The sequence below is a fragment of the Chamaea fasciata genome, unplaced genomic scaffold (assembly GCF_029207755.1).
Source record: "Chamaea fasciata isolate MVZ Bird 193981 ecotype frontalis unplaced genomic scaffold, bChaFas1.0.hap1 SCAF_24, whole genome shotgun sequence".
Lineage (NCBI taxonomy): Eukaryota > Metazoa > Chordata > Aves > Passeriformes > Sylviidae > Chamaea > Chamaea fasciata.
Window position 1 is genome coordinate 5,979,671 of NW_027094109.1, and position 27,815 is coordinate 6,007,485.

The 27,815-nt window shown below is 63.7% G+C and overlaps 3 protein-coding genes across 4 annotated transcripts; 2 read left to right on the forward strand and 1 right to left on the reverse strand.

Moving 5' to 3' along the window:
* Nucleotides 1-1,297: 1,297 nt before the first annotated feature.
* Nucleotides 1,298-6,715, forward strand: SCN2B (sodium voltage-gated channel beta subunit 2). Of its 2 annotated transcripts, none has more exons than XM_066203544.1 (4): nt 1,298-1,512; nt 3,947-4,113; nt 4,265-4,475; nt 4,590-6,715. In XM_066203544.1, the coding sequence occupies exons 1-4, from the start codon at nt 1,443-1,445 to the stop codon at nt 4,787-4,789; spliced, it is 648 nt and encodes a 215-aa protein (XP_066059641.1). In that variant the 5' UTR covers nt 1,298-1,442; the 3' UTR covers nt 4,790-6,715. The 2 variants fall into 2 exon arrangements, with proteins under 2 accessions (XP_066059641.1, XP_066059642.1); XM_066203545.1 differs by lacking the exon at nt 1,298-1,512 and adding an exon at nt 1,976-3,000.
* An 8,256-nt stretch (nt 6,716-14,971) lies between these two features.
* On the forward strand, nt 14,972-18,940 carry SCN4B (sodium voltage-gated channel beta subunit 4). The gene is made up of 4 exons (XM_066203543.1): nt 14,972-15,122; nt 15,778-16,003; nt 16,217-16,346; nt 16,436-18,940. Exons 1-4 carry the CDS (start codon nt 15,021-15,023, stop codon nt 16,527-16,529), a joined length of 552 nt encoding a protein of 183 aa, XP_066059640.1. The 5' UTR covers nt 14,972-15,020; the 3' UTR covers nt 16,530-18,940.
* A 168-nt stretch (nt 18,941-19,108) lies between these two features.
* Nucleotides 19,109-26,160, reverse strand: TMPRSS4 (transmembrane serine protease 4). Its single transcript, XM_066203542.1, is given in 15 exon segments — nt 19,109-19,199; nt 19,301-19,450; nt 19,579-19,718; nt 19,839-19,934; nt 20,128-20,294; nt 20,413-20,572; nt 21,033-21,073; nt 21,162-21,263; nt 21,951-22,080; nt 22,157-22,309; nt 22,452-22,565; nt 22,646-22,676; nt 25,871-25,936; nt 25,938-25,988; nt 25,990-26,160. Coding segments are annotated over 15 exon segments (1,584 nt in total). The 3' UTR covers nt 19,109-19,187.
* Nucleotides 26,161-27,815: the final 1,655 nt, after the last annotated feature.

Genomic DNA, 27,815 nt, shown 5'->3' on the forward strand with positions numbered 1-27,815 from the left:
CTGGCGCTGCTCCCGCTCTGTCTCCGGGTGCTGGGCGCTATCGGCGGTGCCAGGCGCTATCTATAGATGTTTGACACCTCCAGGTGCGGAGGGAGCCGGGACCCTCCACCTCCCACCGCTGCCGGCACACTGCAGCGCCGCGCTGCGCTCCTTGGTTCTCGTTGACACCCTGCTCTCTTTTCCCGCAGGCGGCCGCGGGACGGGCTTTAGGAGGAACCGGCTCCCGGAGCTGGATTTGGGGGCTCGGGGGATGGCACGGGGCCTCTGTAGGGTGGTGGCAGCCGTAGCAGTAGAGCAGAGCGTGTTCTGCCTGCCCAGGGCGGGTGGGAAAGTGCAGTGTGTGCAGTGAGGGTTTGCTGAGCAGAGCCGTTGGGACATTCTCGTGCCTTTTCTCCCGGCTGTCCTGATTCCCCTCCTGACTCTGGGCAGGCAGCAGAGCCCCTCTGCATCCCTCCTGCCTCCCCCGGGCTCTGCGGCACAGGAACCCAGGTGTGCCCTGGCTCTGGGGCACCCCTCGCCCCTCTCCCCAGCGATGCTGTCCCAGCAAACGCCACCTCCCCGTGTCCCGGGGCCCGAGCAGCTCTGTCACCGCCCTCTGGTCTCCAGGAGGCCGTGCCTTGTCTTTCCTGCACCCATCTCTGCAGCTGGAACCCAGGTTTGGAGCCCAGGCCCAAAGGTTTCCTTTACCAATGGTGCAAAGAGGACCAAAGACTTTCTCCAGCGCTGTCACTGCTGGGCAGAGCCTCCCCGTGCCCAGGCCGGCTGAGCAGAGCTGTTATCCCGGGAGAAGATGCTGCTGGAGAAGGGGAAGGAACCTTCCCAGCAGTTTGGCAGCCCTGGGAAGTGATGGAGCTGTCCAGGAACGGGCAGGTGACCAGGAGCACCTGTACCTGCTGCAGCCTACCTGGGCCATCCTGGCTGGGCTGCTCGGGCCCCTCTGCGGCCCCCAGGCTGCAGCAGCCCCTGTGCTCTGTGCCTGGCCCTGGGAGGGCATTTCCACCCTCCTGCGCCCCGCCGGGCTCTCCAGAACGGGATCTGCTGCCGAGGATGGTGTGAGCAGGGCTGGCCGCCAACCCCCAGCGGGGCACAGGGGACACACCGGCACATCCCCTCCGAACGCGGGGGTCCGTGGGGGCCGCAGGAACCCCCCGTGTGCCACAGCCCGTGCACAGAGCGGGGAGCCGGCAGCGCCAGGAGCTGTCGCCTGCAGTTCAGGGGAAAATTTTTCCGCCCTCCCACTCCGGCGGCTGCGATCCACCAACCACAGCATTTACTGCTTTTTTTCGCCCCAGCACCGCTCCAGCCATATTGGGCTGTGGGGAGAAAGCGGCTCTAATGTTCTATGTCACCTGCAAATAACCCGGGCGTTCGAAAAAGCACCTCCACCACCTCCACCACCCACACCAACACCACGTCCTCTCCACACACAAAAGTCCGTCAAAATGAGCCCGGAAGCCTGGCTCCCGCAGCCCACCTTGTTCCTCACTGGCCTCACCTTGCTCCTCTCGCTGGGTAAGTGTCGGCTTGAGCCCCCTTGCATGTGCCCAGGTGGGGAGACCCCCGTGTCCCCGGCCAGCAGCCCCCCCCGCCCGCGTGGCAGCCGCGGGAAGCACCGTGCCGCAGGGATGGGGACGGAGGTGGTCTGGGTGCGCCCTGCGGGGAGCCAGCAGCCAGGGTGACCTGCTTTCGGGCTGGGTGGGGGGTACGGTGCCACTGCATCTCCTGCTGAGAACGCCCTGCATCCCGCTGGCTGCGGAGCACAGAGCCCCTTGCACGGCAGCCGGGCACGGGGCTGGGGAGGTGACGGCAGGTGGGCTGTGCTGGTTGTGCCTGTCCTTTGGGGTGCTGGCAGGTGGGCTGTGCCGGCTTGTGGCCGTCCTGCAGGTGCTGCCAGGGCTGCTGTGGCCGTCGCTGTGGCTGTCCCCGCGCTGGTGGCCGTGCTGGGGGCCGTGGTCCGTGCGTGCTGCCCGGCCCCGCAGCAGCAGCAGCAGCGCTGTGTCAGCAGCTCCACGGCCGCTGCATCGATCGCGGCCGGGAACGCAGCGCTCCTTTGAAGTGCTGTCCTGGAGCTCCTGATGGGCTGCTTGTCCCCGAGGAGAGAGCCTGGGAAAGGAGGGTACAGAACCTAGTCAGGGCTGCTCTAGAGGCTGCTGTAACTGTCCCCCCCCAGCCTGGGTGCAGCGTGACGGAGCGTTCGGGAGCCTGCGCAGCGCCGCAGGACGCGGCCTGGACAGTCCCTGGGGTTCAGGGGGCTTCTTCCCCCACCTCTGCTGTCCCCCAGGGCTGAGTGCCCGGCCAGTGGCAAAGTTTGGACCCATACACACAGGTACTCCTAGGTCCTGCCAGGCCGTGGTGTCCCAGGTTTGCTGCGGGTGGCACCTCATCCCTCTGTAGAGCCCTGAGGAGCCCCAAGGACACAGGACAAGGCCACGTCACCCACCTGCAGGCACACAGGGCATCGCGTGAGGGGCACTCAGTGGTTCCATGCAGGGATCCCCTCCAACCATTCTTGTTGGGACAGGCCGGCTCCTGGCCCTTCTCTCCCATCCCTGCAAGGTTTTCTTGGAGGAAACAAAGGTGGTGGCTGCCACGGGGCAACAAGTGACACTGGCTCAGGACACCTCTTCCTGCCTTGGGCACAAGCTCTGCCCATCCCTGTGTCCCCGAGCCCTGTGGGAGCCCTCCCGGACTGGGGCTGGATGGAGGCTGTTCCCCATGGCTGCCAGCACAGCAAGGAGCCGTCCCCAGGGCTGGGCCATACCCGAGGGCACCGCTCTGCCCCCAGGGAGCTTCAGGGTGCTGCTGGTTCCCACCTGGCAGCCGGAGCTGGGGCTCAGCACAGCAGCTTGGGAAAGGCTCCTGTCCCTGGCTGCAGAGCCTGGCCCCTTTCCTGCCCTGCTTGCAGGCGGAGCGCAGCGGCCACGGAGCAGCCCTGACACGCACCCAGCTTGGCCTCGGGAAGAAGGTTTGAGAGCAAAGAGCAGCAGCCCGAGGGGAGAGGTGAGGTGATCATTAAAGCACCTGGTGGCACTGTCACTGTGCCCTGTAGGGTGTCACGACCCCCCAGTACACTCTGGTCCCTCCCAGGGCTCGCTGTCCCCATGTCCCTGCACTTCTCAGGGCTTGGCTGGTTTGCAGCCAGCTTGGCTGCTCAGGAGCCTATTTCCCTTGCCCAGCCTGGGGACAGTGCTGGATGCAGGTGCTGGCTTTGGTGCTGCTGAGGGGAGCTGCAGGGAAGGAGGGCAAGAGGGCACAGACACCCCATCCCTGCCCACCCCCCAGGTCAGTCCTGCCCTGCCAGCTGCACCAGGTAATTACCAGGTAATGCCCCTCTTTCTCAGCTAGGCCAGGGATCCCTGAACAGCGACCGGGATCTCGCTCTGGTCGTTCCCAGCTGGAGAATCCTTGCGTGGGCTCTGCTGGCAGGGAAAAGCATCATCTGCATTCCGCCCCCCGGAGCCCCTGGGGCCGGGCCTGGCAGATCCCAGCCCTCGCTGCCGTAGCCGTGTCCTGCTGGGAACGAAATGTGATGAGCTCAGCCTTTACAAAGCTGCGTGTGGCTGTGGCGCCGGGCCCCGCGTGCTGACGCTGCAGCCTCGCACAGCGCCATCGATCCCGCGGCAGCACAGCCTCGGGGGACAGCCGGGAGGGAGCAGGGCTGGCCTGCAGGCAGCGGCGTTCAGCACCGGGGATGGCACAGTAGGGTCAGCAGCCCTGGCAGAGCAGGGATGGTGCTCCTCCTGTCCAGCCAAGGGACGGTGCCAGGGCTGGAGCTGCTCCCCTTGCTCCTGCTGGGCAAGGAAATTCCGCTCCTGGCTGGATGCAGAGTGCGTGGATGTGCCTGGAAGGCAGTGCCAGGCCCCAGGGAGAGCTCTCTGCAGGCAGGGCAGCATGGGGACGTGGGCTCAGCCACCTGACACCCCCCAAACTCATCTGCATCCGGCAGCACCCCCGAGACTGGGCATGGAGGTCATGGCCCCTGCCACCATCAATGCCTTGAATGGCTCCTCTGTGAAGCTCTCCTGCACCTTCAACTCCTGCTACAAGGTGGAGAACAAGCAGTTTTCCCTCAACTGGACGTACCAGGAGTGCAGTAACTGCTCGGAGGAGCTGGTGAGTCTCTCTGGGGCTCCTGGGAGCAGCACAAAGGGCGCTGCTCGGGGTTTCTTACAGGGCAGCACGTGCAGGGAGGGGGTGCCTGGCGGGGAAATGGGCCTGTGGGGTGCCAGACGCTGCCTCACCTGCTGCCCCCACGGCCGCCCAGTTCCTGCAGTTCCGCACCAAGATCATGAACAAGCAGCTGGACCGCTTCGGGAACCGCGTGGAGTTCACCGGCAACCCCGCCAAGTACGACGTGTCCTTCACCCTCAAAAACGTGCAGCTGGAGGACGAGGGCACCTACAACTGCTACGTCCTGAACCCCCCGGACCGGCACCGGGGCCACGGCAAGATCAGCCTCAAGGTGCTCACCAAAGGTCAGTGCTGCCCTGTGCTGCGGGGCACCCACGGGTGCACGGGGTGCTCGCAGAGCCCTGCCCGTTCCCAGCTGGTCCCGCTGTGTGCCCTGAGCCTGTGCCCTGTGTCCCCAGAGCCCCCAAAGCACGACTCGACGGTGGCCGTGATCGTGGGTGCCTCTGTGGGCGGCTTCCTGGCCGTGGTGATCCTGGTGCTGATGGTGGTGAAATGCGTGCGCCGGAAAAAGCAGCAGAGGCTCAACACGGACGACCAGAAGACGGAGGAGGAAGGGAAGACGGACGGCGAAGGCAACCCGGACGAGGGCACCAAGTAACGCCCCCCTGCCCGCCCCTCCCTCCTGTCCCCTGTACAGCGTGACCCTCTTGATGTGCTTCCCAGAGCAAGGATTTCTGTCTCCCCAGAGCATCCCTCCTTCCATCCAAACACCCAACGCAGCCTGGAGCAGGGCGCAGAGACAAGGTCCCCAGAGCCTGGCTGTGCTGGGCAGGGCTGGGGAACGGGGGGCTGAAGGCCCTGAGGCTGAGCTGGGACCAGCCTGTCCCCTGCTCTGAGTGCCAGAGAGCTGTGAGGAGGTGCTGGGGACAGGCTGGGGTGGGTGAGGGGGGACCTGTGCAGTCCCCACACATGGAGGGACTGGAGCAGGGGGTGCCAGGAGGGGCAGAGGGGTCTGGGCAGCCCCGTGCCCTGTTGTCTGCTCTCTGTCCCAGTAGAAAATGCGAGCAGGGGCCAGCAGTCTGCCCTTGGGGTCACAGCTCATCCCGAGGTGCTCCTGCTGTGCCTGGGCCACTGACATTGGTGTTCCCATCCCGAGGGATCCCCATAGCTGCCAGTCTCCTCCTTGCAAGCTCATGCTCCTCAGGGACTGTCCCAGGCTGCTCAGAAGTCAGTGGCCAAAGCCATGAGCTCACCCAGTGTCTTGGAGCTTTGTGGTGTTCTGGAACCTTTGATGGCTCTCGGTGTGCAAGGGATGGATGGACCCTTCTGCCTCTCGGGCTCTTCTTTGGTCTGAGCAGCTCAGCCCAAGGTGCTGGGCTGACTTTTCCATGCTCGTTTCCTTCTTTGGGAGGGTAATAGCGATGGAAAGTGTCCTGCTGATGTGTCAGACTGAGGCGGTGGGGAGTGGTGGGATGAGGCTGCTGGGGACAAGGAGCTGCTGAAAGGGAGAGGAGCTTTCGGGCACTTGCTGGGAAGGACTTGGCACAACAGCAGGCCCAGAGCTGGGACAGCTCTGTCACCCTGGCGCAGCCCTGTGATGCTGACTGCCTCCTCCAGCCTCCCTGCAGAGCACTGCACACTGTAACTGCCATGGCAATGCACTGCCAGCGTGCCCAGCCCCCTGTGCCCCCTGCCTCACCTGGCAGGTGAGCTGTGCTAGCTGCAGCACTGGGGCTTCAGGCCGGGAATGACCCGGGGCAGTGTCCCCTGTGGCACCAGGCCTGAGCTTTTCTTCTCCCGTGGCTGCCAGGAGGGGGACAGAGCCCGGAGCCACAGGGGACACTGCCCAGGGGCAGGTGATGGAGGCCCTGTCACCCACGAGCAGCACTGCCAGGGGACAGGGGACAGCTTTGCAGTGTCCCTGTGCAGAGAAGGGACGCCTTGCCACGTCCCCGTGTAGGTGCCATCCTGGGAATGCCATCAGGCCCCAGGGACAGCAGGACAGCTGTGCCCTCCCTGCTCTGCCCCATCGCTTTCCACCCCAGCCCCGCGTGCCCTGTCCATCCCACTCGCCCCCGCTGGGCTCCACGCTGCTCCCCTCCCATCCGCAGCAGGAATGTGCCGTGTCCCACGCGTGGCCCCCTCCCCTGGGCCCTGCTGCCCGGGGGGGGCCGGGTTCTCCCCACACCCCCGCACAGTGCCAGCGGCGCCCGGTGCCGCAGGGCTCCCGCCCCGCCTTCTGCCAGAGCCGGGCTGTCCCCGGCTCCTGGTGGGACTGAGCCAGCGCCTCGGGGGCACAGAGCCCTCTGAGGGTTGCACATGACCGGTCTTGCATCTGCCTTTCATTTCTTTTCGTGCACTATCCTTGGATTGCAACTTGCCAATGCATCTGTCTGTACATAGCTGCGCACAGCAGAGCCGACAAATACAGATGTGTACACACAGGAGGGGCTGCTCTGGGTCGTGCTGTGGCCTCGGGTGTGCGCCTTCCCCTGGGCTTCTCTTGCCGCGCACTCTGCCGACTGTGGGATGTTTTTATTGCTCTTTGTACAGTCGAACAAACAAAAGAACAACAAAACACCGACTCTGCCCTCGATGCTTTTGTGCCGCAACCTGGAGGGGCAGGACAGGCCCCTCATCTGCTCTGCCTGGGGGGATGAGCCCGCTCCGGAGTGGAGCTTGGTCCTGCTGAGGTGCTTTGGGTGCCGAGGGAGCACAGGGCACCCTGTGTGCACACAGCTCCATCCCTGGGAGCTGCCACAGAGCCAGGGCAGCGCTGGGGGTGGGAGCATGACCAGTGCTGCCCCAGCCTTCCCACAGGGAGATTTCAGGGGTGCTCCACACCCACTGCGGGACCTCCAGGACCTGTGCCCTGTCAGCTTCTCCACATATGCTTCTCAGAGAGCTGGGACTGATGGCTGCTCATGGCAGGTAAGGCTGGGCAGGCTCCAGCAGAGCCCTGGGCACGGGCCGGGTGATGGACACCCGTAACCGGCTGTTCTCCCAGTGCAGCAGCACCGTGGGGATGCTCCGGAGCAGCACGACACAACTGGGGCACGGTTAATGGGCACATCCATCAGCTCACCCACCGTGGAGACACGAGGGGAGCTCTGACAGCCACCCCGCACCGTGCCTCTCCCTGCTGCCCTTCACTCCGGGCCGCCAAGCGCCGCTGCCTCCCAATTCCTCACACCAGCAGGGGTTGGCCACACGCTGCCCCGAGGCACTGCCATCACCTCTCTCCACCTTCCAGGCCAGCCTTGCCCACTCCCTGTTCCCAGCAGCAGTGCCAATGGGACGAGCTCTCCCAGTGTCCCTGTCCCTGCCCTGGACACCTCAGCGTGGGGTCAGCACTGCGGAAAACTTCCAGCTCCCCACAGCACCTCTCCCTCCCTGAGGAAGGGCACCCAAATCACCTGCAGTGTCCTGTTGACACAGTCCTGCAGCTCCGGGCTGCTGGCGGGTAGGGGGTGAAGCCAATCGATCCCCAGTCCGTGGCAGGGAACAGCTTCACCGTGCAGGGAGCAGCAGCTCCCCCAAGGAGGACGAAGGGTTATCCCCACCCAGCTCCAGGGGGTCAAAGAGGGGATGGGGGACCCCTCGGCACTGTCAGGATGCTTGTTAGAATGTCGCTGGTGAAAAACTTGAGGAGAGCAGTAGGATGACAGGGGAGACCCCGCGGGACACAACAGGGGTGAGTTCTCCTCACTGCAGGGGACGGAGGGCAGTGACAGCAACCCCCCAGCACCGGAGCTTCACGGATTCCCCAGAACCACAGACATTCCTCGTTACAGAACACTAAAATTTCCTGGGGCCAGGTGGGATTACTGGTGTTACAGAGCAAGAGAGGGGCTGGGAGGCAGCAGGGACCTCTGCCTGATCCTGTGCAGAGTCACAGGGGACTGCTGGGGTGTCTCAGGGAGAGTTCAGAGCCACAGTCCCTGCAATGCTGCCCTGCTCCCGGGGCTGGGAAGTAAAGAGGGGGCACCTGGAAAGGGAATAGCCTGGGGCACTGAGGTCTGGGGCACTGAGGGCTGTGAAGGGCAGCTTTGGGGGACAGAACAGGGAGGGTTTGGTGGAGGTGGCCTCGGGCTGTGCCGGGTCAGGATCAAACTTTCTCCTGGGATACAGCAGGGTTGCCTCAGCGATCCTTGCAGATGCTCTGCAGTGGCTGCCGGGGTACGCGGCCGCTCTTCCCCTGCGTGTTTCAAGGGCCCGAGGAAGGGGCTGAGGAACCTGTGCGCTCCGGAGGGCAGGCAGCTCGGCGGGCGGGGGCGAGCAGGCAGCGGCAGCGCAGGGAGAGGGGGAAGCACCGTTCCGAGGCAGAGCTGCAGGCAGCCGAGAGCTGGAATGACAAAAGCAGCCAGGTACTCACCCGCAGTCTGTTCCCGGGACCTCTCGCTCAGCTTCCAGCCCGGCGAGTCTGTCCCAGCCAGGACAGTCCTGCAGACCCCGATCCCTGCGGTGCCTCCTGCCCACTGCCAGCCGCCGGGATGCCAGGCCACCTTTGTCTTTTAAAGGTCACAGCCAGAGGACCTTGCAGTAAATATAAAGTGCTGATGGGAAGCTCTGTTCCAGCGTTGCCACCTCCTCCTCCCCCTCCATCGGCAGGAGAGCTCTGCCGGCTCCGGGAGCACAGCATCGTCTGGCTCGGGGAGCTTTGGGAGGAGGTTGAGACTGTCCTCCTGAGGCAGCCCCTGGCAGGATGCTCCAGGGCAGCCGGGGCCAGCGCTGCGCCTGCTGCCTTCAGCTGGGAGCTGCAGCCCGACTGCTCTGCTCAGCCCTACCTGGTCGGTACCCACGTGGAGAGAGGCAGGAGCCCTCCTCGGAGAGCAGCAGCCTGGCATTTTAACCCTCCCAGCTCCGGCAGTGCAAGGTGAGAGGGACTGAGGGTACACAGGCAGCCACTGTGCCCCCCTGCAGGCTGTGAGCCAGCTGGCAGCACCCTGAGCCCTCCTTCCTGTCCCCCAGGGAGGTGACAGCGTCCGAGCACAGGGTGTTCGCCTTCCCTGAAACCAGACACAGCAGCCCAGTGCTGGGCTCAGCAGAACAAGTTTCCGCTGAGCCACAGGAATCCCGGATCCCACCGGACACCTGCGCCCTGCCGAAACCCCAGGGCCAGCTGCTGCCCCTGCCCAGGCCCGCGGCAGTGGCAGATGTCACACGGGATCAGTCGGCCGAGGAGACCGGCTGGAGCTGCCAAGTGTGACAGCTCCATCAGGCGCTGGTGACAGCCGGTGTCCCGCTCCCAGCTCTGGGGCTGCGTGGGCACGGTTGCCCCGGGCGTGCTGTCACCTCTGGCGGATGCTCAGCAGGGACACGTGGCTGCAGGGCCATGGCAGCACGGAATAGGCTGTGTGCCCACCTGCCCAGTGCACCCCGTTTCTGCCAGTGCCCGCAGGAACTCTGTCGCATTTACTGGCTGACACTTGCAGCCAGGCTTCCCAACCTTCCTGCCTCCAGAAGGATTTAGGGCTCTGCTGGCAGGACTCTCAGTTTAGCCAAATGCATCCCGACTTGCATCCCAAGTGCAGGCAAACTCGGCAGGCACCTGAGCATCCCAGGAGGGGCCCCTCCACACCTTCCCCCACACCAGGGTAGGGCTGCTGCTGTTCCATGTCCCCGCTGCTGCAGGTCCCGTGTGCTGCATGCTGGCCTCAAACTCACCCGCACCTGTGCCTCTGGCCCCAGCAGCCACCAGGCACCCTTGCAGGGGTGACAGGCGTCCCTGCACCCCCTCGGGTCCCCCTGCCTGCCCTCTCACAATTAGTGATGCTCCAGCAAACACTGCACTCCTCCTCCTCCCGTCCCCACACGGCGCCTGCGGCTCCGCTCCCCTCGCTGTATCCATCACCTCGCTGTATCCATCAGCTCCCTGATTCCATCCCCTCCCTGATTCCATCCCCTCCCTGAATCCATCCCCTCCCTGAATCCATCCCAGCCGCCCGCCAAGGCACCTTCTGCTGCATCAGCAGAGCCGTGCACGCCGCTCCCGCAGCGCCGGCTGCCAGCGCTGCCCTGCCTGCTCCGCCTGTATTTTTCCTGCCTCTCCTGCCAGCGCTGCAGCCCTAACGCCTCAACCCACAGGCACTGCTGGCATCCTCTCAGGCTCCCCTGGGATGTCCCCGTGCCCTGCAAAGCCTCCTGCTTTCCCTCCTCTCTGCTGCTTCGTGCTGCAAAGGGGGCTGGATGGGGATGGGGAGTCTCAGCGTGCCCTGAAGGTGACAGGCTGTGGCACCTTAGATATGCAGACAGCATCCCTGCAGGTGAGCTGCTCTCACACCCAAACAAACCAGATTGGGGGAGCCATGCCTGGTCCCTGGGGTGAGCTTTTCCAGGACGTGTGCCCCATGTCACTGCAGCCCAGAGAAGAAGTCAGTGCCGTTCCTGCTCCAGGAGCGCGGCAGCACGTCCACCCCTTCCCGCCACGGCTGTTTTGGCATGCGTCACCTCCCGCAAACGCTGCTCTCAGCACGGGGCTCGCTGTCTAATGGGCCTGGGCACGGAGGTGAAGCTCTGCCTGCCCACACCACGCCTTGGGGGCTTCCATTAGTTGGGTCCCTGCCGCCTCTTTTTGGATGCGGTGTTCCAAGGACGGGCCTAATGGATGCCAGGGTGAGGGAAAGGTCACTGAGACAAGAACCTTTGTGCAGCCAATTATCCCGGAACGAGATCACGGTGAGAAAAATGAGTTCTCAGAGTGTTCCCTTTGGCGCCGGGCGGGTCCCTCTGCAGCCATCGGGGTCTGACTTTGTACCCCACCTGCGTCTGCTGTCTGCAGTGGGGATGGAGGGCAGTGGTGTCACACTGCTGAGGTGCTCCGAATGAGAGCTGAGCCCCAGACTTGTCTTGTTTTGTTGTCCTGGGAAGCCACCAGCCTTAGTGGCACTTTGGCACCTTCCCAAGGCGGCCCAGTGTTTCCAGGCCACCACGGAATCACTGAGGTTGGAAAAAACCTCTAAGATCAAGCCCAACTATTAAGCCAGCACTGCCAAGGCCATCACTAAACCATGTCCCCAAGGGCCACAGCCATGTTTTTTGAACTCTTCCAGGGTTGGTGACTCCACCGCTGCCATGGGCAGCCTGTGCCAGGGCTGGACAACCCTTTCAGTGAAGAAATCTCCCCTAATACCCAACCTCAACCTCCTCTGGCACAGCTTGAGGCCGTTTCCTTTTGTCCTGTCATTTGTTACCTGGGAGAAAAGCCCGACCCCCATCTGGCTCCACCCTCCTGTCAGGGAGTTGACGAGAGACAGAAGATCCCCTCGAACCTCCTTTTCTCCAGTTTAACCCCCCCAGCTCCCTCGGCCTCTCCTCATCCGACTGGTTCTCCAGCCCCTTCTCTGGACACACTCCAGCACCTCCATGTCCTTCTTTCGAGGGGCCCGAAAGTGCACCCGGGGTTGGGGATGCGGCTTCACCAGTGCCGAGCACAGGGGGACCGTCACTGCCCCGGGTGCAGGGAGCGCTCGCCGATCCCCCGGGCGGGCGGATGCGCGGGGGGTTGCGGAGGAGCGCGGAGGAGCGCGGAGGAGGGCTCAGCGCAGCCCCGCCCGGCGCGGCCCCGCCCGGCGCCGCTCGCCCTCCGCGGGGGCGGCCAGAGCCGGGCGCTGCGGGCAGCAGGGACCGCTCCGCTCCGCACCGCCCCGCGCTGCCCAGCGCTGCAGCCATGGCCCCGGGCTCGCCCGCCGCTCGCCGCCGCGCCGCGCCGTGCCTGCTGGCCGCGCTCCTGGGTAAGGGGCGCGGGGGGCTGCGGGGACCCCTCCGGGTACCGCCCGACTCCTGTGTCCCCCCCAACCCCGGCTCCCCGGCCCCGGGAACCCTGCCCCGGAGACCCGCGGCAGCCCCAGGCGGGGGTCCCCGCTCCGCGCCCAGCCCCTGCACCCCGCCCGCCGCGCCCGGGGATGCCGCCCGCGGGCGCTAACGCCGCTCTCCGCTCTGCAGACGGACGGTCCGGAGCGTCGGGGATAAGTCACTTGGCCAAGGTGACTTCGCAGCCGAACCCCAGCTCCGAAGTCCCGGCTCCAGCCCCTGCCCTGCCCGCACCGGCGCTCCCGTCGCCAGCGCTTCTCCTGCGAGCACTGCGGCTGCACCCCGCTTTGCCCCGCTCCTGCGCTGCCCGGCCAGCGGGGACCGCGCTGCCTGCCTGCCCGGGACCGGGGGAGGCCATGCACTGCTTCAGCGCCAGCACGCCCGCCGACAGGTCATTGTCTTACGGTTCGTTCGGTACAACGACCACATCCGCATGTGCTTGTCCCTGGCGCGGGGACCGACCCGCGCTGCAGGGCCGCTGCTTGGAGCATGATGCCCAGCCCTGCGTGCAGGGGTGCCCGAGATCCCCCGTCACAGGGTGCAGGGAGGGGCTGGCAGCCGTCCCCTCCCCGCTGCACACCTGGGCCAGGCTCCAGCCACCCGCATCAGCCTCACGCACCCGCTGCACTCCCGCTCCCGTGGGTCATCCCCGTGTCAGCCCGGAACCCAGGGCTGGCTGTGCAGCGCTTGCTGCTGGGGCACTCCCGTGGGAGGCATTTTAGAGGGCAAAGTTCTTAAGTTAAAGGATGCTGGAGACACAAAGAAAGCATGTAAGTACCTGACACCCTGCAAGGTTTGGGTGCCAGCACCTGAGCTGGCACTGGGGTGGTAGGAGAGACTCAGAGATGCTTGAGACCATTTTGGGGCTCTGGGGTCCAGGGCGTGGAGGTGGGACCCTGGTCCCACAAGTCGCTCAGGTGGGCTGGGAGCTGGAGAGGGCAGTGGGCAGGGGAGCGCAGGGCAGGTCTCTGTAGGTTTTGGGGATGCTGTGATCCTCAGGGAGCGGCAACGGGCTCCCGGCTGCGCCTGCGGCACCGCCCCTGGCACGGGACGGGTGAGGGCCGCGTGCCCTGTCCCGGAGCACGCCGAACCTGGCCTCGGGCTGGCCAAGGAGCTCCTCTCTTTGAGCCCCGCTGGAGAGGAGCCCGGCCAGCCTGGCAGGCATGGTGTGCTGCCTGCGCCAGGACGTCAGGCTGACTTCCACGGGCAGTCAAAGTTTTCCTACAGCAGCTTTCCCACAGATGGCAGGCCGACAGGGGTGAGCACGGTGCTCAGTGAGCCCCCGCACCATGGGGGGCTCTCCCTCTGCAAGAGCAAAGCGCAGGCAACCGAGGCTCTGGCAGCAGCAGGAGTGGCTGCTCCCTGCTTCCCTGTTTCTCTTGGGAAAAACTGGAGGCACAGGAGGGAGCCTGGAGCCCCCAGGGGAGCGGCCCTGAAGGTTGGGGCTCTGGTGCTGTGGAGTGCAGCAGCTTTGGGAGGGGATGGGAGAGCAGCGCTGGGAGCTGATGTGCGGCAGGTTCAGGCAGTGCTCCCCCCCAGCGTGTTTTCCTCGGTGCTTTATTTAGTGGTAACGTATCAATTCTGTCTTCCTGAGAGCGCAGGATGGCAGGAACAAGGTCAGCCTCCATTTACCCCACACGCTCAATTCAGATTGCACTCCAAGGGTGGCAGACAGGTTTTAAAGTGTCACAAGCTGCAAGGAATCATCTTTCCTGAGAGTGAGTGTCCGCTTGCAGCACGCTGCAGGCTCAGACGTACCTGCAGAGCCAGACATCCCTGTGCCAACCCCTGCTCCAGGGGGACAGCTCCTGTCCCCTGGGACACTCCTGCCTGTGAAGTCCCCTCTGTAGCATCCCCAGGGCTGCTCCAGGAGCCTGACAGCTGCAGGAGATTCCATCTGCCGGGAACCACTCCCTGACGTTAGCTCCGGCCTCTCGAGCAAAATGAGGAGTGCTTCTGTGTAAAGTTAAATAACTCCTCGCCTGCAGTGCTTGCAATGCAGCACTGCAGCAGGGCCCGGAGCCCAGGATGCAGGGCTCGCAGGCTTGGCTCCGGCTGCGACGTGCCTGGGGAGTTGTTAGCACCGGCTTGTGTGGGAGAATAAATCAGCAGCTGAGGCGGCTGCAGAGAGAGGCGAGTCCCAGGCTGAGGGCAGCGTGTCCGACTTGAGGTGTTGGGCAGCTGGGGATTGGCTTGTGGCCGTGGGAAAAGCTGTGTCCCCCAGACTCTGTGCCCGGGGAAAGCTCTGCAGGGGTGGCTGAGGTCTGGGAGAGGGGAGGACAGTGCTTTGCTGGGCCATGTCACATCTCAGCCATGCCACACCACACAAACGGGACGGGGCCGTGCTGGGCTGGGGATGGGGAGCGGGGCTGCTCCTCCGGCAAAGTCCACATCATCCCCGTGCTCCCAGAAAGGATCCGTGGGGTCAGTGGTGCCCCGCCCAGCGCAGTGCCAGTCCCTGCACCCCAGGAGTGTTCAGCTGCAGCTGGGCTCCTACCTGCTCCTCTCTCCCTGCTCGCAGGGAGGCGAGGAGCGGGAGGAGAGCTGCATCCTGCAGTTTGAAGGTCATCTGGCAGCTCCAGGGGGAGCTGGGGCTCCCTCTCCCTGCTGGGCATGAGGGGGCTGCTCCGGAGGGCCGGGCAGGGCTGCGGGAGGGCCAGCGGGTGGCAGGCGGCCAGGACAGCCACGCTAATTACTGCTCCAGCTCCCGCCTGAAGAACAGAGCTCTGCTTCGCCTTGGCTTTTTTTCTCCCCCTTTAAGGTCTAGCTGGAGGCCTGTGGATAACATGCAAATCAGGGCTCTCATTTGCACGCTTTATTCGTGGGGATATTCTGGTTCCCTTTGAGGCCGCACTGTCTCTGTGGGTGACCCAGCCCCGGTTCCTGCAGGAGCAGGTCCCCTCTGTCACAGAGCCGTTCTAGGGCTGGGGACAGGCGCCTCTGCCCCTGGAATGCCAAAGGGGACGAGGTGTGACAAAGCCTTGGCCTCACTCTCTCCTCCCCTCTCCCTGCCAGGTTTGCACGTCTTTGCCATCACCTTGGCCTTGGAGGTGTCGGTGGGGAAGACCAACACGGTGATGGCTCTGAATAACTCCAATGTCCTGCTGCCCTGTGTCTTCACCACCTGCATAGGCTTCCAGGACCTGGTCTTCTCATGGTATTTCAACACGACAGAGCTGGTGGGTGGCTCCCTGGGCCCTGCCTCTGCTTTCCTGGCAGGTCCTGTTGTGTTTCCCCGCTGCAGTCCTCGCAGTTCCCTTTCTCCTCGTGCAGGATGTCCTTCTCTCCGAGTGTCACAGCTCTGGGGAGGGCAAGGCTGTGCAAGGGGAGTGACTCAAATACCCCAGAACGTCGTGCTTTTGGCACAAAGCTGTTCTAGATCTGCTGCTGCCCACAGGCTCATTTGTCTTCATGAATTGGCTGTTCAGGTGCAAATCTGCATTTAGGGCAAAATATGGTTCATTTCCTTCTCCTTCGCTTGCTTTGAAATATGAAAGGTTCTGTATAGATTTGCTTCCTACTGGGAATATTTGGCTCCTGAATTCCTCAGCAGGAGGACTGCTTTAGAGCACTTCTGGCCAGCAAAGGAGCTCACTTTCTCTGGGGATCTCTCATTTTTTTGCATGGTCTCTTCCATCACTTCAGGGCAGGTCAGATCTGCTGCTCTCCAGCAGGGTGTGCATCAGGTTCCTCTCCACGGCCAGCCCTGCTTTAGCGGGGTTTAGTGGGACATTTGGTGGGGCGGTCTGTGTGTGCAGAGCTGAGTCTGGGCACCATCAGCAGAACGTGAGCCTTTCCCTCACCCGGCTGATCCTGCCCCCCCCGCCTCTGCAGATTTACCAGGGGAAGATAAAGAGCAAAGCCACGGAGCCCACGCCCATCTGGCACAACCCGCGGGTGGAGTTTGTCGGCTCCACCACCAAGAAGGACAACAACATCTCCATCGTGCTGAACGGCGTGGAGTTCAGCGACGCTGGCAAGTACACCTGCCACGTCAAGAACCCCAAGGAGAGGAATGCCCAGCACAATGCCACCATCTTCCTCACCGTGGTCCACAAGAGTGAGTGTGGCCACTAGGGTGGGTGGCGCTGGACTGGGGGACGTGCCAACACAGAGTGACAGGTTCCTTGCTTGGCTGCTGTGGTGGTGCATGGAGGTGGCTGACCCCTCTGGAAGCCTCGGGTGGAGGAGGTTGTGGGGTTTTGGGGTGGGACGTGCAGCTGGGAGCCCCCCGCTCCCCTCCCCAGCCCCCTCAGCACCTTCTCTCCCGCAGTGGTGGAGACAGACAACACTGTGACCCTCATCATCGTGGGCGTGGTGGGGGGGCTCATCGGCCTCCTCATCCTCTTCATGCTCATCAAGAGGGTGGTCCTGTTCATCATCAAGAAGACGCAGGACGGGAAGTGAGTGCGGGGGTGCTGCCGGGTGCTCGCGGTGAGCGGGGCCGGGCTCAGGGGGGCTGTCAGCTGCCCTGTGCTCTCCCCGTGTGCAGGAAGGAGTGTCTGGTGAGCTCGTCAGGGAACGACAACACCGAGAATGGCCTGGCCGGCTCCAAGGCGGAACAAAAAGCACCACCAAAGGCATGAACAAAGCAGCGGCGCCCCGCGCCCTCCCCAGCCCGCTGCGGGATCCTGGGCACGGGACGAGCCTTCCCCTTTTGTTTTCTTTCCGAACTGCCAGCGCTTGAGACATGTTTCTATTACACACGTGCCTGCAACCTGCACTGCTTCTCGGACAAGGCTGCGGCTGCCGGGGGGACTGGGAGCTTCTCGCGGACTCGGACTGGGAGGCTGCTGGGGCAGAGGGAGCCGCAGGCTCCGCTCTGAGCACAGGCAAGAGGAGGCAGAGCCGGGGCCGGGTGCAGGGCACCGGGGGTCCCGGCGTGCCCGGGGTGGGGAGCGTGGGGTGGCAGGCTGGGTGCTGGAGGTGCTGAGCTGGGGCGGCTGGCAGCTGCCTGCTGCACCCAGAAGGTTTCTGGAACAGGGCAAGGATGCTCAGAGCGGGCCGTGCAGATGGAGTGGCGCAGGAGGACGGCAGGAAGCAGGGCTGTGATAAGCACACTGGAGAACCAAATCAGTGACAGGCCCCTGGCTGTGCTGGGGGGACTGGCCGTGCCCCAGGGTCGCCGCCGGCCTGTGGTGGGGTGAGGTGCCTCATTCCACCCCGGCTTTGTCCCCGCGCAGGGAGCAGGGGGCTCCTCGCAGGCCGCCATCCCGGGAGCGCTCCTGGGCTTTGTGCTGCCCCCTCCCCTCGCTCTGGAGCTCAGCACTTGGAGCAGCGACGCTTTTGGTGCTGGTGCCAAGGCTGAGCTCGTTACCTGGATGTTTTTGTATGAGATTCCAGGGGGAAAGCAGCCAAGTGAGTTTCCCTTTCGCCGTGGTGTCCTTGGCCATGCAGGGAGGGAGCACAGCCGAGCCCCGGCGAGGGGAGCTGGGCCAGGGCTGGGCCACCGGCCCGCTGGGCAACCCTGGGCAAGTTGCTCTGCCTCTCCACGCCTCAGTTTCCCCAACTGTAAAATGGGGGCAATAATACTGCTCTACCTCACGGGGTGGGTGTGAGGTTTCCTTGGCTGGGATGGTGAAGTGCTCTGGGATGAGGGGTGCCACAGGGATGTGAGACACAAAGTGAGCGAGCTACAACTGAGGTTGACAATCCCCTTTAAAATACGATTTGTTCCCTATTTCTCCAATTTGCAGGTGTCTGACAGTGAAGCTGCAGGACAGGCAGCTCCCCCGTCCCCACAGTAAATTGGGACTCACAGCTGAGCTGTGACTTGCTGTGGGGGCTTGTGCCCTGGCAGAGGGGCTGGAGTGGGAGGTAGGCGAGGATTTGGTGGCCAAGGTGGACGAGGAAAGACTGGGTGCTCTTTCTCTGGAGGTGCGGGTGCACAGCGGGCTGGTCACCCCAGGCTGGGCTTGAGGACACCCACTGGAGCAGGGCCATGTGCTCGGGAGAGGGGACATGGGACAGGTACTGGCACCTGGCCCCAGGCAGGTTCCCTTGGCTCTTGATGAGACGGGCAAGTGGGAGTCAGTGGGATCTTGATCTTCTCTCTGAGGGTCTGTGAGACCCTCAGGCCAATCACTTGACCTCTCTGTGCTCCAGTGTCCCCACCCGCAAGCTGGGAACAGCCACTCTGAGCTGTCTCTCTGGAGTTGTGAGGTGCCCTGCTCGGCTCTGCCACAGCCCCGGGGGGGAAGGCGCTCCGGTGCCGGGTGCTGTGACACGCCACCGCCACCTGTGACAGCCCGGGAGGAGAGTGAGACCTCCCAGTCACCCCGAGAGACCCCCGGCCCGCCCTTGGAGGAGCCCTCCCGCGGGGGAGGACAGCGAGGCGAGGGAGGGAGTTTTTTAAAGAACTATTTTTAGCTGTCCTAACCTGTTGGCCTTTTTTTAGCCGGCGCGTGGACGCAGCTCCACTTCCCGCCGGATATGCAATGCTGCACTATGCATGGAGTACTCCTCTGGCTCGATGGGAAAAGTCCACATAAGCGGTTTTAGGAGCGTAACTCCACGTGCACACGGGTGCTCCGGGGGAGCGGGCTGCAGAGGCTTTTGGGGGTCCCCCCGGGGGTGCGTGCTGCCATGGACACATGTGTCCAAGCAGATGTGAAGCTGTGTGGGAGGAACGTGGGTGTAAGCACAGGGTGTGTGTGCGCCGGGCTGTGTGATGACTTACAGCACATCTTTGCACTGTAGAGGTTTAGTTAGCTTTGCCTTGAATGAAATAAAGTTTACGTTTACTAGAGAACTTCGCCGTGGTTTGGGGTTGCTGTGGGAGTCTGTTTAGGTCTGGGAGAGGACTGAGTAAAAACGACCCCGTCAGGAAGCAGGATGAAAAACAAATGTGTGAAAAAACAGATCTTTTCCTTTAATGGGAATAGGGCGCCACTCTAGAGCACAAACATCATTTCTCTCTGTACAACAGGAGTGAGCTGACAGCAGCTTGGCCCCCCAGGAGCCATCCTGCCACAGCGGGGTCAGCACAGGGTAATAAATTAATCTTTCTCCGGAAGGGAGCTTGAGCCAGTGAGATTCCTTCACAGGATCAGTGGCCGTCACTCCAAGTCACCCTTTGCCTCCTTGGCTGGACTCTGGCACCCTGAATCACAGCTGCCAGCGAGGCTTTGGGAGCCTCTGCTCACCTTCCATGCCTGGAGATCCATGTCCCTGTTGCTGCCAGAGCAAGGGCAGAGGGCTGGGAAGGGAGGCTCGGGGCAAGCAGGGACCTGTTCCGGCAGGTCTCAGAGCTCCGACTGCGGGGACAGAGAGGCACAGAAGGGATTGAAAGCTTCGAAAGGGCACCCAAAAGCAAGAGGGAAGCAGCTGTGTCCCTAAGGAGCACTCGGGCACTGACCCTGCGCACGGCGTAGATCCAGTCCAGGTAGGCGCGGACACTGGTGTAGACGCCAGGCGTGCTGGGGGTCCCGCAGCCCTGGCCCCAGCTGACGATGCCCACGACCTGCCAGTGCCCGCCCGAGTACAGGAGGGGCCCACCGCTGTCCCCCTGCGAAGGACAGACCCCCAGGATGGCCCCGCAGAGTGACAGTGCTGCCAGCAGCAGTCCCCAAAACAGCTCCTCCCTCAGGGATGGGTACGGACCCACCCAGCCCTCCGTCCGGCCCAGGCCCGCACCTGGCAGGTGTCCACGCCGCCCTGGGGCAGGCCGGCACACAGCATCCTGTCGGTGACATCGCCGTGGTAGGCGGCCAGGTTGCAGCTCCGCTCGTCGATGAGCTCCACCTCGGCCTGCTGCAGGCGCTCCGACAGCTTCCCTGGGTGACACACGGCCTCTCAGAGGGACCCGGGCCGAGCAAGGAGCCCTCTAACCCCCTGTGCCGTGCTGGGGGGCTCTGCCTTGTCCCTGTCACCCCCTGTCGTGCTGTGCCACTCACCGTGCTCCTCCGTGTAGCCCCAGCCGATCACCCACAGGGGTGTGCCCGGCACCAGCTCCTCATCAAAATAGGGCAGGCAGATGGGCTTGGTGCTGTCTGGAGAGGAGATCTGAGCGGGGGCTCACAGGGGAGGGGCCCAGACCGGCTGGGGACAGCCCCCAGCTGGGCACCCACTCCCTGCTCCAGCCCTCGGTGCCCACGGAATGCTGCCAGGCCGGGAATCCCCATCCCAGCCCCGTGCTCGGTGCCGTCGGGGGACACCTGTGACTCCTGCCCGCAGCAGGCTCACCTGAGTCACGCACAGGGGAGCGCAGCTTCACCAGGGCGATGTCGTTGTCCTTGGGGGACGCAGGTGTCACCTCCGCCAGGAACACCTTCTCCACGGCGATGGTGGCAGCGCCCGACAGGAGGTCGGAGCCGGCCTTCACACGCCAGCTCTGGATGATGGGGTTGTTCCTGTGCGCAGACAGCGCTGTCACCGCGTGTCCCCCCCCGCGGGGACCGGCACAGAGCCCTGTGCAGAGTGTTAATTACGGGGCAATTAAGCAGCACGCAGGGGGGGGTCCCCACTCACTTGAAGCAGTGCGCGGCCGTCAGCACCCAGCCGGGCGCGATGATGCTGCCCCCGCAGATGTGCTCCTTCCTGTACTGCAGGCTCACCTGCCAGGGCCACGCCTCGATGGCGGCCGGGCTGCCCCCCAGCACCCGCGGGGTCCTCACGCTCTGCCCGCAGTCTGTGAGGGGACACCTTGGCTGGGACAGGGACAGAGCAAACGGAGGCTCCCAGGGGCAGCAGCGTGGCCAGAGTGCCCCATCCCCTCTGTCCCCCACTGTCACCCCACTGCCTCGCTTGTCTGCTCCCCAGGCTTCCTGGAAGGGGTCCAGCCATCCCCTGCCTGCTCCAGCCCCCCGAGATAATTACTTTAATCAGCGTAATTCGCCTGATTGGGTTCACTTCGGTAAAAGCAAACCCATGGTGGCAGCTGGGTAAGCCTCCCTGAGGTGTTTCATTTCTGGGAGGTTTGTGCCGGCTTAACGAGGCTGGCGGTAATTAAATCCGCCTTTCCTCGTGCACACACTGCGGAATGGGCCTGGGATGGAGCCACACTCCCACCGGGCCGTGCCAGCAGCCAGGACCTGGAGCAGGAAGAGGCCCCAGTGCCCAGAAGGTCCTGCCACCACCACGGTACTTACTGGAACAGAAGAGTGACACAACCAACCCCGAGAGGCATTTCCTGCAAGAGGGAGGAAAAAACTGGATTTGCCTCCCCTGCCAGGCACCACAGGCTCCTCCTGCTCGGGCTCCACGCAGTCCCCACTCACCTGCCTGGCTCCAGCACCTGGAGGCTCCCGTTGCTCAGCACGACCTCACGAGGAGGCAGCGGCTGCCCCGCGCTCACCTCCACGCCCTGGAAAGTTGGGGTGCTGGAAGACACGGGGGACAGGGCTTCAGGGGTGGGGGAGGACAGGCACCGGTGCCTCAGCACCTCGGGAGCCTGGATCCCATGGGAAAAGGGACAGGGATGCCATAGTGGGGATGTCACAGACACTGAGCCCAGGAACAGGGCCAGGAGCAACTGAAGGAGGGGAGAGCGTTCCCTGCCGTGCAGAGGAGTGAGCAGGAGGCTCTGGGAGAACTCGGGGGGTCCTTGCTGTTGTGACATTTGAGACCTGTGTTCAAAGCCTCAATCACTGACATTTTGGGCCTGGAAAATGCCAGATTTGACTCAGCCTGAGCTCCTACAGTGGCTCAAACACCAGAACCCATCATAGAAAGGTAAGTGCCGGGCCCTGAGCCTCCCTCCCCAGGTGAGTTGTGTTGGCAGGGAGATCCTGAGCTGCTCTGGGGAGGGCAAGGCTGCGGGTAGGGGGGATGGAGGCAGAGCAGGAGCAGGGCAGGGTGCCTGTGGGCTGTGGCAGAGCAGGGCACAGCACTCTGCTCCCATGCGAGGCTGCCGGGGCTCCGAGCCAGCTCCTGGGGAATCACGGAGCGCTCTGCGTGCTGGGGATGGACTGAAACCAGTAGTGCAGAGCTCTGAGTGCTTCACAGACAAGCAGAGCCCTTCTCCAGAGGAGCTTTTAAGGCAGAGGGAAGGGGGAGCAGCCGGGTACCTGCTGTAGCCCATCTGCTCACAGGCAGCTCTGGCCAGCTCCGGGGTGAAGTGGTCGTGGCACACACAGGACCAGGCTCCCGTGTGGCTGTGGAGCACCTGCAGGATGGATCTGTCTTTGGAAACACGGGCTGGAGGCACACACACAGTCAGCTTTGGCCGCAGCAGCCCAGCCCCCGGAGCTCTGGAGGGGTGTCCTGCACTCACCCCCGGCTGGTGGCCCCTCGGGGACCCACTGGGGACAGTTGGCCTCATCCTCGCCCTGCAGACAGTCCAGCTGCCCGTCACACACCCGCTTCAGTGGCACCAGCTTCAGGGGCTGCTTGCAGAACAGGTAGTGGTTGTCCAGGTAAATCTTCACTGGAGGGAGAGGGGGGCTCAGTGCAGAGCTCCAGCTCCTGGGCAGGCTCGGGGCTGGCACGGGGGATCAGCAGGGGGCTGGGAATGTGTTTGCTGAGCCGTGGCCATGGGAAAGGAGGGGGACAGAGATCAGGAGCTGTACCCAGGAACCCGATGGCGACCAGGCAGGCGAGGGTGAGCACCACGGCCAGGACGAGGATCCCCACCCGCTTGAAGGACTCCGGTGCCCTGGAGGATTTGGGTCTCGTGGAGGGACCTGCAACACAGAGGAGGGTGACCCTGCGTGGCCGGGCTCAGCCTGGCACCATCACCTCTCCCAGCTCCCACCGGTGTTACCTCTGCCGTTGAGCCGCTCCGAGGCCGAGTCCTGCAAACCAGAGGGGAAAACCAGTTACAGGCTGAAACTGCAGGCAAAAAGCAGCTACAAGGTGGGAGGGCCATTGTAGTGAAGGTAGCTGGCCCCGTGGTGAGCTCACAGCCCAGGGAGGGCAGCAGGGATGAGCAGGGAAACTGCCCCGGCCTTCACCTGAGCTGGCCTTAGAGCTGCTGGGAATGGGGGTGGCAGGTCCTGCCGTGACAACGCCCGGCTCTGCGGTCACCCAGGGTCACCTGCTGCCTTCTTCCCACAGACACCACCTGTGCAATTCCAGTAACTGGCTCTGAATGGGGCAGTTGCTGTCATTAACGCGCCAGAGGCTTAAAAAGTCACAGATGTTGCGAAAGAGGCGCCTTCCGATGTGCAGAGAAACCCTGACTCAAAATACACACGCCTGCGGGGCTGCGGCTCACGGACACGTCACGGCGAGGGGCTGTGTCTGCAGCAGGGTCACAGCCGGGCTGGCACAGCCCTGGTGCTCCCCACGGGGCTGCAGGAGGAACCAGCCCGAGCCAGGGGAGCCAGCACTCCCAGGGCGGGGAGGAGGGAGGGCTGTGCCGCTGCTAAGACACGGGATAAACACAGCCAGGGCTGGAGCGGGGATGACTCAGGCATCGATCCGCTTGAGCTCCTCAAAATTATCCTGCTGTAACAGCTCCTTGTGGGAGAAACCCCCAGGTGCTGTGAGCCCGTGCTCGGTGCTGGGCTGAAGCCCCTTTGGGAGGGTTCAGGTGGGCGCTGCAGGTGTCTGACCCGTGTTTTCCAGGTGTGGTTGTGCCGTGCCACACAGCAGCCGCTTCTAAAGGTGTTCCTGCTCCACTGAGCCTGGTCCCTTCCGTGCCCTGCCAGCCCCAGCGAGCTCTTCTCTTCTGCTGCTGCTTCTGGACTCTGCCACCACAGGTGAGAGAAGGTTTTGGCATGAACAGAGGTAAGGATGGTTAAACCCGCTGTGACAAACCCACAGATCCAGCTGCACAGTCCAGGAGGGTTTGGGCTTTGGAAGCCTTTGCTCCAAGTGCTGAACTGCAAGAGCAGCACGGGTCTGGACATGATGGTGTTTGTCACATCCAGTGGGAGCAGAGGTCCCTGTGCCACCCCAGGGCTCAGAGGCCGGGGCCTGGCAGAGGGCAGTGTGGGGGCACTGGGGATGTGGCACAGCTGCAGGGGGCTGTGTGCCAAGGTCAGAGGAGAGGTGAGCCCTCTCTGTCCGGGTCACAGTGCCAGGGCGTGTTTAGCCATGCACACAGTGCTCTTCCTGCAGGGCTTTACAGCAAGTGCCAAGCCTTTATCCCTGCGTTAGCTCACAAAGGCAGGTTGGCCTCGTGAGCCAGGAAGTGTTGCCTCCCTGTCGTGTCCCTGCAGCACGGCTGGGGCTGCCGGTTTTGGGAACAAGAAGTGACCTGTGCAGGGGAGGACTGGATCCTGCCTGGTGCCGTGTGGCTGTGTCCCAGCATGTTGGTGTCTGGCTCTTGGAGGAAATGCCAGCAGCCTTTCCCCCAAAGCCAGGCTCAGCTGGCACCCGTGCCAAGTGCTGGCAGCTTGTGCCAAATTCCCCAGCCCTGGACGGGCTCTGCTCAGCTCCTGGGGTGCAGAGCCTGTTTCCTGGTGGCAGGGAGCTGCTGGGAGCAGGAGGGCAGGATGGCGAGGGGAACCTGTGTCCTGCATCTCCCACTCGGGCTGCCCTTCCTGAGCCTCTTCCCTGCGGAGAAGGGATGAACCCCTGGAGGCCTGGGAGTTTTGTAATGCTGCACCAACATCTGCCAGCCCAGGCAGCCCAGGGCACGTGGGGCTGGTCCTTCCTCATGCTGACCTCCTGTGTCACCGTGGGCCTGGGCAGGCACCACCTGGATAATGGGATCCTAACGGTTCCCTGCGGGAACGGTCCCAGGTCGTGATGGATCCTCCAGGCCCCACTGCAGCAGCACGGCGTCCCCTCTGTCCCCACAGTGCCCATATTGTCCCCATCATGTCATCCTCTGCTGGGCTCCTTTCCGAGACACCGGGTCTGGTGTGGGTGCAGATGAGATGAGTGATGATTGGGCTTTTGGGTTTTGGTGGTTTTTTCTGCAATTTCTTCAGTCCATGAGCTTCTTCTGTTTCAAAGGGGTTCTGAGCTTGGAGCTGCCTCTCTCAAACCCACACTAGGAGCTAGAGCTGCACTGGTTAAATCCAAGGCGAGGGCCGTGCCCGCTCCTGCGTGGAGTTGGAGGCCCAGGAGTTCCTGCAGAACTCAATGCTACCGTAACTAATTGAGCTCCCTTGCTGTGTTCTCCCGGGAGCGCTCCAAGTCACCAGGGCCATTCCAGGCTCCCTCTGTGTGAGTGCCAGCCCAAGAGCCATGGAGTTCTGGCGTGGAGTTCTGATGAGCCTCTTCACCCCTTTTCCACAGGGAATCCATGCTGGGGGGCTGCAGGCTGTGCTGAGCTGGGCTTTGTCCCTCCCTGAGGAGCAGGTGGGACATTCCTCCACCAAACCAAGCTCACAGGGTGATCAGATCCTGAGGGTGGCTCCTTGGCTGCGGGGATTTAACCCGTGGGTGTGTGTAGGCACTGCAGGGAGTGAGCTCCCCATCCTGGAGGGGCTGATGTCCCAGGGTGCTGCTGCTGGAGGGTTTCGCAGTGCCCGGTGAGCTTGGTCATACGTATCTGCCCTCCTGGGGATGTGTCTCCCTCCCAGGGAGGGACCACATGCCAGCCTGGGGTTTGGTGGCCAGCCTGGGGTTTGGTGGCCATGGCTTTTCCTGCAGGTGTGTCCCCTGTGCTGAGCAGAGGTGCCAGCAGTGCCGCGGTGGAAGCTCTGCTGGGGGCTGGGAGGGCCTGGCTCTCACCCAGGCGGTGCCCAGGAGAGGGACAAGACCCTTCAGAAGGTCCTGTTCCCCTTGACATGGGGGGCACTGCCTTGCTCATCTGCTCCCCGGGCCAGGAGAAGGAAAGGCAGCCCCAGAAACTTGGGAGCCAGAGTTCATGGGCGTACCCAAGCACCGTACCCAGGCACGGAGGGGTGTGAGGAACAGGGGGAAAACCTTTCCTTGGCTGCTGCCGGGGCCGGCGAGCAGCAGCAGCTCCTTGGGCCTGGGCTGCCCCATCCCCTCAGAACCTCTGCTGGCTGTGAGTGCAGCCGGGCACGGGGAGCGCGGGGGGCTGGTGCCCATCCCGGGGCCGCGGGCAGCGCTGCCACAGACTCACCATGTCCGTCCAGCTCCGGCGCGGTCCCTCCGCCTGCGGAAACCCGGCAAACGTCCCCAGTGCGGGACCCGACGGGGCTGCGGCTGCCCCGGTGCCCTGCAGGCGGCCGGCGATGCTCCCGCACCCCTGTGCCTGCGCTCGGTGCCCACGCCGTGCTCGCACTGGGGCAGGACCGCCCCGGCCCTCCTTAAAACCCACAGGGGGAGTTGTGAAACAGGAACGGTGGTTTGTACAGTAACACAACACCTGTCTATCAGCGGCACCACCACCTGCGGTAATCTCCCCAGCATCTGCCACGGGGGCTGACTCACCTGCCGGGCTGCTGTCACCAAATAGCTTATCAGAAGTGAACGGACTGATTTTTCCTGCTCCTCCTGATGATAAGAGGATCCACAGCCATCCCGCTCTTTGTCCGGCTCTTCCGCGTTGCGCCGCGTTGTTGTCAAACCGAGGTTTGAGTAGGTGGAGGAGGGAAGGAGGAGAGTTTGTGCTCTCGGGTCACTCGGTCTGTGTGTCCCCGCCAGCCCCAGGTCACGGCCGGCACTGCTGGGGGAAGGTAAAGAGAAGGCAAGTGTGTGCCCAGGGAAGGTCACCCCGGGCTGCAATGGGAGGGTCACCGTGGGGTGACCTCGGGGACGGCTGAGGATCATGGATCTGTCGTTATCCAGGAAGAATCAATCCCTCTGGGATGGAGCAGTTTGCTGTAGCCTGGCAGGCTGGGAGGGAGGTTGGGATGTGCAGGAGGCAGTGCCCCAGCGGGGTGAGGGTGGCCCAGGGAGCGGGCTGGGGTCGGGGAGGCTGCTGGCTCCCTCTGCACACTCATGCTGGAGCTGCTGGGTGTGCAGGATGTGCCGAGCAGCTAATTAGCCCCTTCTGCTGTGGAAATCCAGCTTTCTCAACGGTCCTGCTGCTGCTGCCAGGTGTGTGGCTGTGCCAGCGGGACACTGCAGAGCACCCACGACCTGCAACTCCTCGGGGAGCTGTGCCATCGTTGTGCCAGCTCACCCCTGCCAGCAGGGATCCTGCCCGGAATCCTGGCCAGGGATCCACCTGTGCCTCTGCAGGTAAGGGGCACCCTCCCCACACCCACACTGAGGATCCAGCACCCCTGGGAGCTGTGGGGAGCTCGTCCTCAGCCCTCGTGGTCCGTGCAATGCCCAGAGAATGTGGGACGTGGGGTCCAGCCAGAGGCTGCCTGTGCTACTGTGGCAGATTCCAGCCTGAAAATGTTTTACGGGCTGCAGCAGTGGGAGCTGGGCAGAGCTTGGGTCCCTGGAGCACCTGGCAGGTCCTGGCCGTGGAAAGGAGAGCAGCCCAGGAGGCAGGAGCAACTCTTCCTCTGAAGATCCGAGGCCCTGAGGAAGCAGCTCAGGCTCGCAGCTCTTGTGTCACAGCCCCGTGCACCTCCGGGGCTTTGCTTCCTGGAGTGCGGCTGTGTTTGCAGCCAGTTGCCCTTCCCTGCTCCCAGAGCCTGGCATGACACAGGTCTCCGGGCATCCGGCCCCACTGGGGTCGGGCAGAGGTCAGGCTGGGCTGCCCCCGGGCTCTGAGTGACCACCAGCCCCCCTGAGCCACACAGGCACAGCTCCATCCCTGCCCTCTGCACTGCCCAGGAGCGGTCCCAGCCAGGGGGGGCTGCAGTTCCCGCTGTCCCCTCAGAGTCCTGCTGGCTCTGCAGGCCCCAGGAACACCCGTGCCCTTGGCACCGAGGTGCTGACCCCGGGCAGGGCTGCTCAGGGCTTGGCTCCTGCCCTGGCACCCACTGCCACTGCCGGGGGGCACAGTGGGGTCGGGGCTGTGCCTGGCAAAGCAGCACAGAGCAGGCAGGGATTTTGCCCCTGGATGCCCCATTTCCAACAGGGTTTTACCTGTTTGTCACTTTTCCCTGCAGCCACAGGAGGTGGTTTTCCCTCTTTCTACAAACAGGTGTTGGTTCCCAAGAGAT